This window comes from Rhinoderma darwinii, chromosome 11 (assembly GCF_050947455.1).
Source record: "Rhinoderma darwinii isolate aRhiDar2 chromosome 11, aRhiDar2.hap1, whole genome shotgun sequence".
Taxonomy (NCBI): domain Eukaryota; kingdom Metazoa; phylum Chordata; class Amphibia; order Anura; family Rhinodermatidae; genus Rhinoderma; species Rhinoderma darwinii.
Window position 1 is genome coordinate 12,045,845 of NC_134697.1, and position 17,373 is coordinate 12,063,217.

A 17,373-nucleotide genomic window follows, 5' to 3' on the forward strand; every position below is an offset into this window, starting at 1 on the left:
GATGGGAATCTCATCGCTGTCCCCTCTCTCTCTCTCTCTCCTTTCATGAATGGCGTTTTGTGCCCCTCGTACGCGCCAGGCAGGAGCACTGAGTCCCTATGGCATGATGGGAATGGTAAGTGTTGTCGGACGACCTCATTTAAATCTTAACCTTTTTAATAAGAAATGATTAGCGTATTTAAAGTAAATGTAAGGGAAATGCATTCACCAGGTGTGAGGTGCCAATGGGTTTCCCCCGATCACTGAATGCCCACGTAAACTTACATTGGCAAATGTTAACTAAAATGCCATGCAAACCAACCCGGCCACCAATTTTTGGAGGGTTGTCACTTCCCGACCCCCACACAGGAGTGAATAGGGATTTGCGATCTTATGTTTTGTTTTTTGCCCCTTATGCTGGTCCATCCATGTATAAATAAATTTTATCCGTACAGGCCCTTTAAAGACTGGATACAGTTGTAGCAAACACTCAGCTGTGAGAAGTATTAGGTCTGTACGTGTGTCAGGCTCTAGATGTAAACAAGAATGTTCCTTTTCACTGACCGCAAGCAGAGATCTTGAAAATGGTGAGGAATTTGAAACGCAAAGTATATTAGAAAGTTGCGGAACTGTTCGATGATTACAACTTTATTTAAAAAGAGTCCGAAAACTTTAACTCTTTCCTGCGCATCAACATAATGCCCACGCGGTCACCAGCTGAAGGGCGGCTATGACTAATCCTGTACTCCCGCTATGACTATGTAAACCTTTTGATCTTGGCCATTTAAACGTTGGCATAATCAAGGGAGTGGCATCCCTCCAATGGCCTGACCAGGTTGTGTGATGACGTCCCTGGTTATATACAGATAGTCAGCCCTGGGGGTTGTGGAAAAAGGACCCCCAGGGCTGTCTCTCCATATTACACCTTGTTGGGACATAATTGATGAGATGACCCCTGTTTTACACTGAGGCCGCCACGGAGATCAGCTGTTTTTGCAAGGAAAAGCTGCGTCTGGCCATACAGCGGCCACTACAGGTTAAATGCAGTATTACATGGCGGCTGTGCAAATATATGCCATCTATGCAATACATAGGGGGCGCCAGAGTGAGAACTCTATTTGCTAGTGCACTCAACTCTGACTAATAAAGGGGGAGTCCGGAGAGGAGGACATCCCTCTGTGACCTTTTTAATGTACTCGGTGAGTTAATTATTAGTTACAAATAATGATCCAAATTAGTAAAGTGGTTGGTATTGAAATTTCTAAAACTCCCTAAGTTACTGTGTTCTGACATAGACACCTATAAACACCCCCATCATCCCATCGCTGCGCTTTATTCGATCTTGCTTACTGGTAAATGGCTTAATAAACAGTGGAAGGCGCGATAATTTAGTCCAGCGCGTGGGCCGATACATCTGCAAATGCGCTGAAAGCATTCAGCGCAGAAGAACAGACAGCCGGGGGAGGATCACCTAATCGCCGCCATCTTGAAAGCTATGGACCGGGTAATCGTGCCGTCCACTGTTTACTAAGCTGTTCAAGGGGGAGCAGGGGGCCCTGAAATGAAGCGTGGGGGGGATGATGTTTACAGATGCCTGATCAGAACACAAACTTCAGGCGTTTTAGAAAATTTCATTAGAATGTGGCAACCCCTTTTTTAATGGTCTTTAAATATTATTTTTTTTAATGTGATTTTTGCTCCGTGATCTGGACTTGATCTCTCCACAGTAAGGCCAGATTTGTTCGGTCCGTGATATACGATCCGTATTTTGGCCGCAAGTCCCGGACCGAACACAGTGCAGGGAGCCGGGCTCCTAGCATCATACTTATGTACGATGCTAGGAGTCCCTGCCTCTCCGTGGAACTACTGTCCCGTACTGAAAACATGATTACAGTACGGGATAGTTGTCCTGCAGCGAGGCAGGGACTCCTAGCATCGTACATAAGTATGATGCTACGAGCCCGGCTCCCTGCAGTGTGTTCGGTCCGGGAAATGGGGCCAAAATACGGATCGTATATCACGGACCAAACACGTGTGGGAGGCTTAAGGGTGCCCATACACATATAAGGGGAGTCAGCCGAACCCGCTGATTTTGACGGGATTGGCTAATTGTCTAATGTGTATGGGGGCATAGCGACCCTTCCCCGACGGCAGATGTTGGGGAAAAGAAAGATCGGGAATATTTGATTTCAACATGCCTGATCCTTTGTGCGGGGATAAGCTGCGTCCAGAGGATACATGACAGCCGCTCGTTCCCCTGTAGACATGTGTGGGGAAGTCAGGAGGAATAGGCTGTCTGCTGAACGAGTGTTGTGTATGGGCAGCTTTACTCCGGAGCACAGGAGTCCCTCCATAATAGGTTGATCATGAGGGGTCCCGTTCATACACAAGACTAGATAGAGACACTGATACATTGTGACGGATGTTCCTGTATTAAGTCGTGCGTTTTTCTGTTCAGGGCGGTGGCTTTATGGACATGTTTTCTATGATGAATGACCTCATGGGAGGCATGGTGAGTATATATGTATGTCATTGCCGCTCACCCCCACCTTGTGTCCCCGGCATCTTTCCTACTCGTCGCCTGCGTGGGTCTCCTCCTGGGATCGTCGTGCTGCTCCTTTCCACCCGATTTTGTTCCTCATCTTGGTTTTCTTTTCTTCCTCAGGAGCAAATAACAAACGCCTCAAACTGTCAGACCTACTCGTCTTCCACGGTCATCTCATACTCCAATATGGCGGGAAGCGGAGCCCCTAAAGTGTATCAGGAGACGTCCCAGATGCGCCACGCACCTGGCGGGGTGAGTTCTAAAATACGGTTTTCTCTTTTCAGTGTAACCGCCAATATTGCAGCCTCCATAAAAAAATAAACGGGTTTCCAGGTGATTGACAGATGCGTTCCTGCTTATAATGGCCGCAAATGGACCTGAATAACCCCTTAGATTATGCAAGTGATACTGTTCACAACAACAAAGCTGGGGGGCTCCGTTTGTCGTCCGTCCCCCCCAGCCAGCCCCTGAATTACCACCTCTGGGGCTGATTTATTTTTATTTTTTTATACATGTATAGCCCAGATCCTAACACAAGCCACGGGGCTGGAATGCCTGGTACGGCCCCCCAGATGCCTGTGCTCATCATATATGTACCCCATACAGCTGCGGCAATTCTAAAAAAAAATAGTTACGGCTATGGGAATGAAGAGGTTAATGGGACAGACACCTCACTTCTCATCCAATCAGACGCGCAGCTGCTTGATCTAATAATAATCTTTATATAGCACCAGCATTACAATTCACATAGTATATACGGCTCTACCGGATTACATTTGTAAAGTAGACGACAAAAACACAATGGGGGACACAAGAATAAAGCAGGTTGGATTTCAACATTTGAATTTTTATTTTTTTTTGTTTGCTTTTTTTATTTTTTTTTTATTTAATTTTTCAAGATCTGTGAGACGCGGCGCACCATGCTGGATTCAGACAGCGGAATGCAACAGATGAGCATTGGACATCACATCGGAGAACGAGCGCACATCATGCAGCGTTCGCACAACCGCCGCACCGGGGACAGAGAGGAAAGACAAGAGTTTATTAACCTGGATGAGAGTGAGCGGAGAAGCCTCTTCTATATTCTTCCTATTGGTCTTTCTTTTATGGTTTTGTTCATACCTTGCAGATTTTGATTCCTGAACGGGGTGGGGGGGGGTTAGATACTTGCTGGGAGTTTTAGTTCTACCACGGCTGGAGAGCTGCAGGTTACAGACTCCTGATTTATCCATTTATTTCACCATCTGTTTTACAAGGTTGCGCCAGCCATTATATAGGGGTTGTCGCCCATTACACAGGGGTCAGCAACCTTTGGCACTCCCGCTGTTGGGAAACTACAACTCCCAGCATGCTATGACAGCCAAAGGCTTTATTATTCCAGCCATAGCCTGTCGGGGCATGCTGGGAATTGTAGTTTCGCAACAGCTGGAGTGCCAAAGGTTGCTGACCCCTGCTTGCATGGACTATAGGAGTTGTCACCCAGCAATCCACGAGTTACGGAGTCGACAAATGGTCTGATTTAGGTTCAGGGGGTGATTAAATATGTAACTGCTCATCTTCTCACCCCTGTTGTAAAAAAAAAAGACCCTCGACCCCTCTTAAATGTGAACACACGTCCTTTCTTATTGGTAATAGGGGGAATAACATGAAGGAAGGTTCCTGCACCCCCCACTGGGGTAACAGGCTGGGACCTTTCTTCCTGCTCTCACTTGGCTTCCCCCTCCCTCCTCTACACAGACACAGAACCAGGCGGTAAAACTTTCCTCCTGCTCTCTATTCAAATGAGTGCTGCTCCCCGAATATCGCCCCTAGGGTTTTGATCCCAGTATCCTTTTGAAAGCTACAATTCTGGGCTGTAACTAAACTTTAAAAAAAAAAACTTCTGACATGTCATAGTGACCTGTCAGAAGTTTTGATCGGTGAGGGTCCGAGCACTAAGACCTCAAATGAAGCGCTCGGGTGAGCGATGAGCCGCTTTAGGTTCTTATCGGCTTTTCTCGGAAAGCCAAACCGCTGGTGTACGGGCTCAATAGAAAGTCTGGGTTCATAAACCAACTGCTCGGCTTTCCGAGAAAAGCCGATCAGAAACAAAGCGGCTCATCGCTCACCCGACTGCTTCTGCCGCTTTGTTTTAGCGATCGATGGAGGTCTCCGTGATGCCAAGCTGTATCCCTCATAGTGACGGCAATTTAAAGTGATCACATTTCACATGCGTCCTTAGCAGTTAAAGGGAAGTTCTGGTGAACGCGATATTTTGTGAGGTGTCTCTACCTCTTTGTCTCCTATGCCGCGGTCCACAACTATTTGTTGTTTAATCCTAATCCCGATTTACGTCCTTCACTACAGACGATGCTGTTGGGTTCGATGACGAATGGCAGAGAGGGACCTCTCGTTACAGAAACCAGAGGGGGCTGGCGTACAGGAGGAGAGGCGGCCCGGAGGAGCAGCTCGCCATCCAGGGACCTGAAGACAGCACAATTAGACCGTCTCGCAGATACGACTGGTGATAGGTCAGCACAAATGACTGTCTCTTCCATTCCGATAATGTTGTTTCTTCCAGTCATCCTGTGCACACACCCGGCCGTACAAGAGATTATACTGCGCAGAGGCGCCGAAACCTATTACATTATAGTGCAGGAGCGGCCACTGGAAATTACTGCTAGAGAATCCCCTGCCAGCGTAGCAGAAGTCCCTATAATTTACCCTAATATACTACATTCTAGGAGATTTCCCACAATGCACTACGGTAGTGCATGCTCTATACATGCAGGTTCGTTATTTTATTTGCTTTTTACATGGAGATCGTGTACCTTTACACTGCAGCGGGAAGATGTACGCCTGTATACAGAGCAAATACAATCTAGCAAGGAACCTGCTGATTGGTCTCCTGTAAAAAATAAAAACAAAGATTTCTAAACAGTGGTGATGTCATCAATGTGTGATCAGTGGGGTTAGGCCATTGATACCCCCCAAAAAATCGGTAGTGTTAAAGGGGATGAGGCACTAGTTAAAGTGCAGCGGCACCTTTGTCATTTCTCTCGGAATTTGCCGCCAATGATTCAGTGCTTCAATAAAGAGCCATTCACCTGAATTGGCATGTCACATTACCAGACTATTGCCAAGCCAGGAGTGACACCAGATCAGTGAAAAGCTATAGTGGCCGATTTTCAGGTAGTACGTTTTTCTTTTTCTTTTTCTTGAACCCCAACCAACCACACATTGATACTGTCAATGTGTAAGATTTTTCATTTTGAACTATGCCCTTTGCAGTACCTAGTACTGACAGCAGGTGGAGCTGTGTGTTTTTAAGGGGTTTTGTTTTGTTTTTTCCACTTGAAGCTTCAGCGTAGATTTGGCGTAATCAAGAAACCTTCCCGCTGAGCAATAAAGTCACAGGTCTGCATTTTATTTCTGATGAAAATTGCTAAATTATTATCTAATTAAGATCTGTAATTTACATGACCTAATGCAGCGAACCTCCGCGCTTCCTATTTCATCAATGATGATTGAGATGTTGGTGGAAGAGTCTTTGCTGTCTCAGACTGAATCATTTTCATGGCCTTACAGTCCTAGAAATGACTCGGATCTTGTGACCGCCGCCACTTCCACGGATATTTAGGTCCTTTATGGTGTCCATTTTTAATGCGTGCCATTCTCTGCGCCTCCTTGTTATATATGTACTTGCTCTATGTCCTGGCAGTGCCCCGGAGACTTCTTGGTGGTCACTATGAGCCCTCTACCCGACCTCTCAGGAGTGTCTAGATCCTCCTCATCACATCATTGCAGTATTTTTTTTTAATACACATATAACGCTGAGCAGCCGTGCAAACACTCTGCCGTACTTCACTTATACAGATCATTTTACACTCCAGTCACACAGAGAGCTGCATTCAGAATTGCTGCATAACCTCACTTACTACTGCTTGGATGGTGGATTCTTTTCAGTCCCCATCCCCTTCTTCTACTCTAGACCGCCAGGTATTTACCCCCTCTTTTTACTTTAGACCACCAGGGAATAGAATATTAACCCTTGTTCTACTCCAAATCACCAGGTAATAGCCCCTCCTCTACTCTACTCTAGACCACAAGGTTTTAAGCTTTTCTTCAATGGGAAGCGGAGGCGTTTTTTTCCCATGAGCGGGAAAAAGAAGCGACATGCCCTTCGGGCGTTTCCGTCTCTGACCTCCTATTGACATCAATGGGATGCAGAGAAAGCGTTTTTCGCTGCATTTTTTGCCCGCGGCGCTCATTGGCTGAAAAACGTGGCAAAGAGCATGCAGGCAAGCCAAAATATGCCTCAAAATTCCTGAAGGAAAAAAAAAAAGATGTGCTTTGCGAGTGTGTGAATAACGCATTCCGCTCGCAAAGCACTCTGATGCATAACGGACCAGATTCACGTGCGTTTTCTCACGCGCTCTTGTGAATGTAGCCTTAAACTCCAGAGATTAACCCATCACTTTTACCCCTAGTCCACCAGGGAACAAAATACGAGCACCCTAATATACCCTTGACCGCTACAGATTAATTATGAGGGTTCTTACCCATAGACCACTAGAGCTAAAATAATAACCCATGTCTACTCTAGACCACCAGGTACTTACCTTCTTCTACCCTAGACCACGAGGGAATAAAATATTAACCCGTGTTCTACTCTTAAAGAAGACCTGCAGCGGAAACGCAACTTTCCATGTCTGCACCCTCACCTGGCTGTATACTTCACTCCACGCTTCTTTTATGTATACTCTACTTTCTTTTTAACCTGTTGCCTTGTCTGCGCCTAGATAAAGCCTCCATCTCGATTCTTGGATTTCCCCAGCTTTCTCTTCCTCTTCCTCTCTGCTTTGCTATCAATCCCATGATGCTTCAGAACAGCATCACATGACCAGCTAAAGAACATACCAGTTCTGCATGCTGGGGGGACACGGTGTATTTATGGTTTCTAGCGAATGATAATCAGACAGGGAGGCTGCACTATATTCTTCTAGACCTGTGTGACCTGAACCTGTGTAAGTATCAGTGGTAGCTGATGATAGAAGTCTCTGCCCCCCCCCCCGTGTAATAGTAGTGGGGTACAGGAACTGCCGAAGCCTGTGATGGGTGACACAGATCTCCATAGACTCAAGTAGAGAAAGTCGTCACCGAGCCGGAGTCACACGGCTGCTAAGCAACCGTCCCAGTCTGATATATAGAGATAAAGAACAAGGGAGAGACTGACACATGGAACACCAGAATGGAGCACATGGGAAAGTTTAGTTTTGGCCGGAGTGTCCCTTTAACCACCCGGTATTGACCCCCAGGGGCGTAGCTAAAGGATCATGAGCCTGGGTGCAAGAATTCAGCTTGGGCCCCCCTACCACTCCCCCAACACCACCATCCTCATTAGACCCCTGCGCGCGCCTATGCCCAGACGCCCCATAGTATAATGCCCCCACACAGTATAATGCCCCCCCATATCAGCCCCCATGCAGTATAAAAATAGCATAATTACTTACCTATCCCCGTTCCCACGTCGGGTGGAGGATCCTTCGCCGCCTCCGGTGTGTGCTATGAGTGACTCAGCGCAGGCAGACGCGATGATGTCGCTACATCACTCCTGTCTGCGTCGAGCCGCTCAGGCAACGGTAAATGCTGGATCAAGGCAATGTCAGTTCCTTGCTCCAGGATTGATTGGAACCGGGACCTCGGTGAATGACTCGCGACCCCCCGGAGGTCTTCACACGAACCCCCAGGGGGCGCGACCCACAGTGTAGGGATGTCACGATACCAAAATTTGGACTTCGATACCGAGACTTCGTTTACTTTGTGAACAGTAATAAAAATAAAAAATAAAAAGTTCTTCCATTTCTGATGTGAGGCGCGAGGTGTGATGATGATTTTAACCTCCTCCATGTGCCTCACATTAATAGTAATTAACCCCATCATGTTTCTCAGTCATAATGGGTTAATGTGTGAGGTACATGATGGGGTTAATTACTATTAATGTGAGGCACATGGAGGAGGTTAAAATCATCATCGCACCTCGCGCCCCACAATAAGTGATAGAAAGCCGTGTTTATGTTATTTTTTTACAGCGCACACGTCATAAATGATGCAAAAAAATAGTTGTGCCGGTAATTACGGCCGCGCCAATCACGAATGTGTGTATTATGTAGAGACTTATTCTAATGTTTATTGTAAAAAAGGTGAATGTGGATTTTTTTTAATTTAACATTACTTTGTTTTTGCTTTATTTTTTAAACTTTAATGTACCGGCATATCTATATACTGATAGTACACAGGCATATATCTATATACTGATAGCACACAGGCATATATCTATATACTGATAGCACACAGGCATATATCTATACACTGATAGTACACAGGCATATATCTATATACTGATAGCACACAGGAATATATCTATATACTGATAGTACACAGGCATATATCTATATACTGATAGTACACAGGCATATATCTATACACTGATAGCACACAGGCATATATCTATATACTGATAGTACACAGGCATATATCTATACACTGATAGCACACAGGCATATATCTATATACTGATAGCACACAGGCATATATCTATACACTGATAGTACACAGGCATATATCTATATACTGATAGCACACAGGCATATATCTATATACTGATAATACACAGGCATATATCTATATACTGATAGTACACAGGCATATATCTATATACTGATAGTACACAGGCATATATCTATATACTGATAGTACACAGGCATATATCTATATACTGATAGTACACAGGCATATATCTATATACTGATAGTACACAGGCACATATCTATACACTGATAGTACACAGGCACATATCTATATACTGATAGCACACAGGCATATATCTATACACTGATAGTACACAGGCATATATCTATATACTGATAGTACACAGGCATATATCTATATACTGATAGTACACAGGCATATATCTATATACTGATAGCACACAGACATATCTATATACTGATAGTACACAGGCATATATCTATATACTGATAGTACACAGGCATATATCTATATACTGATAGTACACAGGCATATATCTATATACTGATAGTACACAGGCATATATCTATATACTGATAGTACACAGGCATATATCTATATACTGATAGCACACAGGCATATATCTATATACTGATAATACACAGGCATATATCTATATACTGATAGTACACAGGCATATATCTATATACTGATAGCACACAGGCATATATCTATATACTGATAGCACACAGGCATATATCTATATACTGATAGTACACAGGCATATATCTATATACTGATAGCACACAGGCATATATCTATATACAGATAGCACACAGGCATATATCTATATACTGATAGCACACAGGCATATATCTATATACTGATCGTACACAGGCATATATCTATATACTGATAGCACACAGGCATATATCTATATACTGATAGCACACAGGCATATATCTATATACTGATAGCACACAGGCATATATCTATATACTGATAGCACACAGGCATATATCTATATACTGATAGTACACAGGCATATATCTATATACTGATAGCACACAGGCATACATCTATATACTGATAGCACACAGGCATATATCTATATACTGATAGCACACAGGCATATATCTATATACTGATAGTACACAGGCATATATCTATACACTGATAGTACACAGGCATATATCTATATACTGATAGTACACAGGCATATATCTATATACTGATAGTACACAGGCATATATCTATACACTGATAGCACACAGGCATATATCTATATACTGATAGCACACAGGCATATATCTATATACTGATAGCACACAGGCATATATCTATATACTGATAGTACACAGGCATATATCTATATACTGATAATACACAGGCATATATCTATATACTGATAATACACAGGCATATATCTATATACTGATAGCACACAGGCATATATCTATATACTGATAGTACACAGGCATATATCTATATACTGATAGCACACAGGCATATATCTATATACTGATAGTACACAGGCATATATCTATATACTGATAATACACAGGCATATATCTATATACTGATAATACACAGGCATATATCTATATACTGATAGTACACAGGCATATATCTATATACTGATAGTACACAGGCATATATCTATATACTGATAGTACACAGGCATATATCTATATACTGATAGTACACAGGCATATATCTATACACTGATAGTACACAGGCATATATCTATACACTGATAGTACACAGGCATATATCTATACACTGATAGTACACAGGCATATATCTATATACTGATAGTACACAGGCATATATCTATATACTGATAGCACACAGGCATACATCTATATACTGATAGTACACAGGCATATATCTATATACTGATAGCACACAGGCATATATCTATATACTGATAGCACACAGGCATATATCTATATACTGATAATACACAGGCATATATCTATATACTGATAGTACACAGGCATATATCTATATACTGATAGCACACAGGCATATATCTATATACTGATAGCACACAGGCATATATCTATATACTGATAATACACAGGCATATATCTATATACTGATAGCACACAGGCATATATCTATATACTGATAATACACAGGCATATATCTATATACTGATAATACACAGGCATATATCTATATACTGATAGTACACAGGCATATATCTATATACTGATAGTACACAGGCATATATCTATATACTGATAATACACAGGCATATATCTATACACTGATAGCACACAGGCATATATCTATATACTGATAGCACACAGGCATATATCTATACACTGATAGTACACAGGCATATATCTATATACTGATAGCACACAGGCATATATCTATATACTGATAGCACACAGGCATATATCTATATACTGATAGCACACAGGCATATATCTATATACTGATAATACACAGGCATATATCTATATACTGATAATACACAGGCATATATCTATATACTGATAATACACAGGCATATATCTATATACTGACAATACACAGGCATATATCTATATACTGATAGTACACAGGCATATATCTATATACTGATAGCACACAGGCATATATCTATATACTGATAGTACACAGGCATATATCTATATACTGATAGTACACAGGCATATATCTATATACTGATAGTACACAGGCATATATCTATATACTGATAGCACACAGGCATATATCTATATACTGATAGCACACAGGCATATATCTATATACTGATAGTACACGGGCATATATCTATATACTGATAGTACACGGGCATATATCTATATACTGATAGTACACAGGCATATATCTATATACTGATAGTACACAGGCATATATCTATATACTGATAGCACACAGGCATATATCTATACACTGATAGCACACAGGCATACATCTATATACTGATAGCACACAGGCATATATCTATATACTGATAGCACACAGGCATATATCTATATACTGATAGCACACAGGCATATATCTATATACTGATAGCACACAGGCATATATCTATATACTGATAGCACACAGGCATATATCTATATACTGATAATACACAGGCATATATCTATATACTGATAGCACACAGGCATATATCTATATACTGATAATACACAGGCATATATCTATATACTGATAGCACACAGGCATATATCTATATACTGATAGTACACAGGCATATATCTATATACTGATAGCACACAGGCATACATCTATATACTGATAGCACACAGGCATATATCTATATACTGATAGCACACAGGCATATATCTATATACTGATAGTACACAGGCATATATCTATATACTGATAGCACACAGGCATATATCTATATACTGATAGCACACAGGCATATATCTATATACTGATAGCACACAGGCATATATCTATATACTGATAATACACAGGCATATATCTATATACTGATAGCACACAGGCATATATCTATATACTGATAATACACAGGCATATATCTATACACTGATAGCACACAGGCATATATCTATATACTGATAGCACACAGGCATATATCTATATACTGATAGCACACAGGCATATATCTATATACTGATAGCACACAGGCATATATCTATATACTGATAGCACACAGGCATATATCTATATACTGATAGCACACAGGCATATATCTATATACTGATAGTACACAGGCATATATCTATATACTGATAGTACACAGGCATATATCTATATACTGATAGTACACAGGCATATATCTATATACTGATAGCACACAGGCATATATCTATATACTGATAGTACACAGGCATATATCTATATACTGATAGTACACAGGCATATATCTATACACTGATAGCACACAGGCATATATCTATATACTGATAGTACACAGGCATATATCTATATACTGATAGTACACAGGCATATATCTATATACTGATAGTACACAGGCATATATCTATATACTGATAGTACACAGGCATATATCTATATACTGATAGCACACAGGCATATATCTATATACTGATAGCACACAGGCATATATCTATATACTGATAGTACACAGGCATATATCTATATACTGATAGTACACAGGCATATATCTATATACTGATAGCACACAGACATATCTATATACTGATAGTACACAGGCATATATCTATATACTGATAGTACACAGGCATATATCTATACACTGATAGTACACAGGCATATATCTATACACTGATAGCACACAGGCATATATCTATATACTGATAGTACACAGGCATATATCTATATACTGATAGCACACAGGCACATATCTATATACTGATAGTACACAGGCATATATCTATACACTGATAGTACACAGGCATATATCTATATACTGATAGCACACAGGCATATATCTATATACTGATAGCACACAGGCATATATCTATATACTGATAGTACACAGGCATATATCTATATACTGATAGTACACAGGCATATATCTATATACTGATAGCACACAGGCATATATCTATATACTGATAGTACACAGGCATATATCTATATACTGATAGTACACAGGCATATATCTATACACTGATAGTACACAGGCATATATCTATATACTGATAGTACACAGGCATATATCTATACACTGATAGCACACAGGCATATATCTATATACTGATAGCACACAGGCATATATCTATATACTGATAGTACACAGGCATATATCTATATACTGATAGTACACAGGCATATATCTATATACTGATAGCACACAGGCATATATCTATATACTGATAGTACACAGGCATATATCTATATACTGATAGTACACAGGCATATATCTATACACTGATAGCACACAGGCATATATCTATACACTGATAGTACACAGGCATATATCTATATACTGATAGCACACAGGCATATATCTATATACTGATAGCACACAGGCATATATCTATACACTGATAGCACACAGGCATATATCTATACACTGATAGCACACAGGCATATATCTATACACTGATAGCACACAGGCATATATCTATACACTGATAGCACACAGGCATATATCTATATACTGATAGTACACAGGCATACATCTATATACTGATAGTACACAGGCATACATCTATATACTGATAGTACACAGGCATATATCTATATACTGATAGTACACAGGCATATATCTATATACTGATAGTACACAGGCATACATCTATATACTGATAATACACAGGCATATATCTATATACTGATAGTACACAGGCATATATCTATATACTGATAGCACACAGGCATATATCTATATACTGATAGTACACAGGCATATATCTATATACTGATAGTACACAGGCATATATCTATATACTGATAGCACACAGGCATATATCTATACACTGATGGCACACAGGCATATATCTATACACTGATGGCACACAGGCATATATCTATATACTGATAGCACACAGGCATATATCTATATACTGATAGCACACAGGCATATATCTATATACTGATAGCACACAGGCATATATCTATATACTGATAGCACACAGGCATATATCTATACACTGATAGTACACAGGCATATATCTATATTACAGTACATTAGCCTGTGTACTGATTAGTACACAGGCAGTTAGGACATACCTAAGTATGCCCTAACAACAGGAAATATGGTAGGACAGCCCTGGGGTCCTTCAATAGACCCTGGGCTGTCTGCCCATATATGGTATGTCCCTCAATCGCGTCACAGGGATTCCTGTGACGCGATCCAGGAGCATCCCTCTTCTCATTTTCCCCTGAATGCTGCAGTCCGCTGTGATCGCAGCATTCAGGGGAATGGCGGCGGAGATGAGAGGTTTCCCTGATCTCCGCCGTTATAGAGCGGGGCTGCGGCTGTGTAATACAGTCCTTGCCCCGCTCCTGACAGGAAGTGCACGCGCGGTCAGCATGAGGAGATGCGGCCGGCCGTTCAGGAACGGAGGACAGAACATGGGGGTGTCTTGTAGTGCGTCCGGCATGTTCTGTCTTCAGTTCCGCAGATCATTAGTGCAGCGCCGGCCGCATCGCATCATCCTGACGGCGCGCACGTCAGGACTCAGTGGCGCGGCAATGGCTGTATCACACAGCCGCAGCCCCGCTCTCACAGTCATATATTACTATACTGTATTGTGCGGTTTGCGGTGCAGAGAGGAGGGGGGGGCTGTAATTTAACGGCCCCCCCTCTCCATCGCAAACAACACAATACATTACACGGCATCACAACACATTACATTACAGCACAACACAATACACTACATTACAACACAATACAATACACTACATTACAACACAATACACTACACGGCCTCACAACACGATACATTACATTACAACACAATACATTACAACACAATACATTACATTACAGCACAACACAATACATTACACGGCATCACAACACGATACAATACATTACATTACAACACAATACACTACACGGCATCACAACACGATACATTACATTACATTACAACACAATACACTACACGGCATCACAACACGATACATTACAACACATTACATTACAGACTGCAGCTTACCTGGAGTCCTCCGCACCGACTCTTCCACTGCACTGTCTGGAAGACGTGTCACGTGACAACACGGTCACATGGTACACTAAGTGTACCATGTGACCGTAACCAGAAAGTGCCAGCTTCACAGCACAGATTAATTTAGGAAGCATGCTGTATGGCAATGGGGGCCCGTGGGCCCCCCAGGCTTAAAGGCCCGGTCGCAACTGCGACCGCTGCTACCCCTATAGCTACGCCACTGTTCACCCCCTTCTGGTGTTAAGCCGCCTCCTACCCTAGACCATCAGGGAAATTTTAATTAGTATGAATTTTTTTTTCCTGTTGTATCTTCTAGTCTGAAAAATACGGTAAATGTTTTATTTGTTACAAGATATGAATTTATTTCTAACCTCGTATTACTAGCCCCGCCCCCCATATACGGCAGACTGTCTGCCGCTCCACATATGTATACGATGAGTCTCCCGTCACCGCTGATCCGCGCTCTCCTCTCTCGTTACAGGGAACGTCTGCACGGATGAAACCAGATCCTGAATATTCCCAAAGGGACCACTCCCTTCGCTCACCGCTGCATCATCTCCTGATACCTCTGTCCATATCCCCTCCCCCCCCTTGCTCCCTATTATTTTATTTAAATTTGTTTCCTCACATCTGCACTTTTTTTTTTTTTTTTCTTTGGAAATTCCATAATATGTTTCATACAAATCGGAGCTACATTAGGGAGAGGGCGAAAACTTCTGTTGGGGTCATACGCAGGGGTAGATGGAGTCTCGTTACATGGGGGTTGAATAGAGGGAGACGGGGCCTGTGAATTGCAAGGGGCGGGGGGGGGGGGGAGTTAATATTTAAGTTCTCTAGATGTAGGTTTTTCATCTGTATAGACCGGTAACCTACAGGTTATGGCTGTTGAGTGGCGTTTAAACTAAAACTCCCAGCCTGCGGCTGTCAGGGCATGCTGGGACTTGTGGTTTCACCGCGGCCAGAAAGCCATAGCTTGCACGTCACTGGTGTAGACACTTTGAGAGTTCTGTGATGGTGAGGGGAGAACAGGACATGAAAATACAGGTTCTTAAGCCGACATTTTTACGTCCGGGTGGGGGAGGGGGGGACACGACACTCTCCGGCTTTTACAACATGAAGGGGCAGCCGCCATCTTGTATTATTATTATTATTCTTGTAGGTTTGTCAGTGGATTAACATTCCTCTACAACAGGGCAGATGCTCTGCAGAGTTACTGATCGCGGGTGGGTGCAATGAAAGCCAATTCGCTCTACCCGGTAGGGGTTGTAGTATAATATTTTTTTTTTATTTTTATTTTTTTTTGGTTTCACAATGTTTAATAATAATAATAATTGTACAACTGTATTAATAAAAGGAGAACGTGTTCTGTTCCTTGTTGGATTCTTCACCTCGGTGACGAGCAATTGAGTGTGGCTCCTTCCCTTATGAGGAATCTGCAGAGCCAGTGCGCCACTTGCTGGGCAGTGCAATCGGTAGGTTTGTAAGAAATTAGAGGTAGATAAAAAAAAATAATAATAATTATGGGAGGATCAGACTACATACAGAGTTTGTAGTCTGGGACTATGCTGCATAGAAAAAACAGATAGATTTTTTTTTTTTATTTTTTTTTTTTATTATTTTTTTGTTCCGGACTATTTGCAGAGTTGCTTCGTTTTGTATCTTAGATGTATTCGGGCCGAGGTGACAAAGCTTTTCTAAGTTGCATTTCATTTTCGAATATGACTAAATATTACAAGG

The 17,373-nt window shown here is 41.8% G+C and overlaps 1 protein-coding gene across 1 annotated transcript in view; it reads left to right on the forward strand.

The window, feature by feature from the left end:
- Positions 1-17,006, forward strand: part of MLF2 (myeloid leukemia factor 2) — a 32,662-nt gene extending 15,656 nt beyond the window's left edge. Inside the window, exons 4-9 of the mRNA XM_075842953.1 lie at positions 80-115; positions 2,438-2,491; positions 2,645-2,776; positions 3,424-3,583; positions 4,871-5,034; positions 16,118-17,006. Coding sequence (XP_075699068.1) covers positions 80-115; positions 2,438-2,491; positions 2,645-2,776; positions 3,424-3,583; positions 4,871-5,031 — 543 coding nt within the window. The 3' untranslated portion in view covers positions 5,032-5,034; positions 16,118-17,006. The remainder of the gene's footprint in view (positions 1-79; positions 116-2,437; positions 2,492-2,644; positions 2,777-3,423; positions 3,584-4,870; positions 5,035-16,117) is intronic.
- The last annotated feature ends 367 nt before the right edge of the window (positions 17,007-17,373 follow it).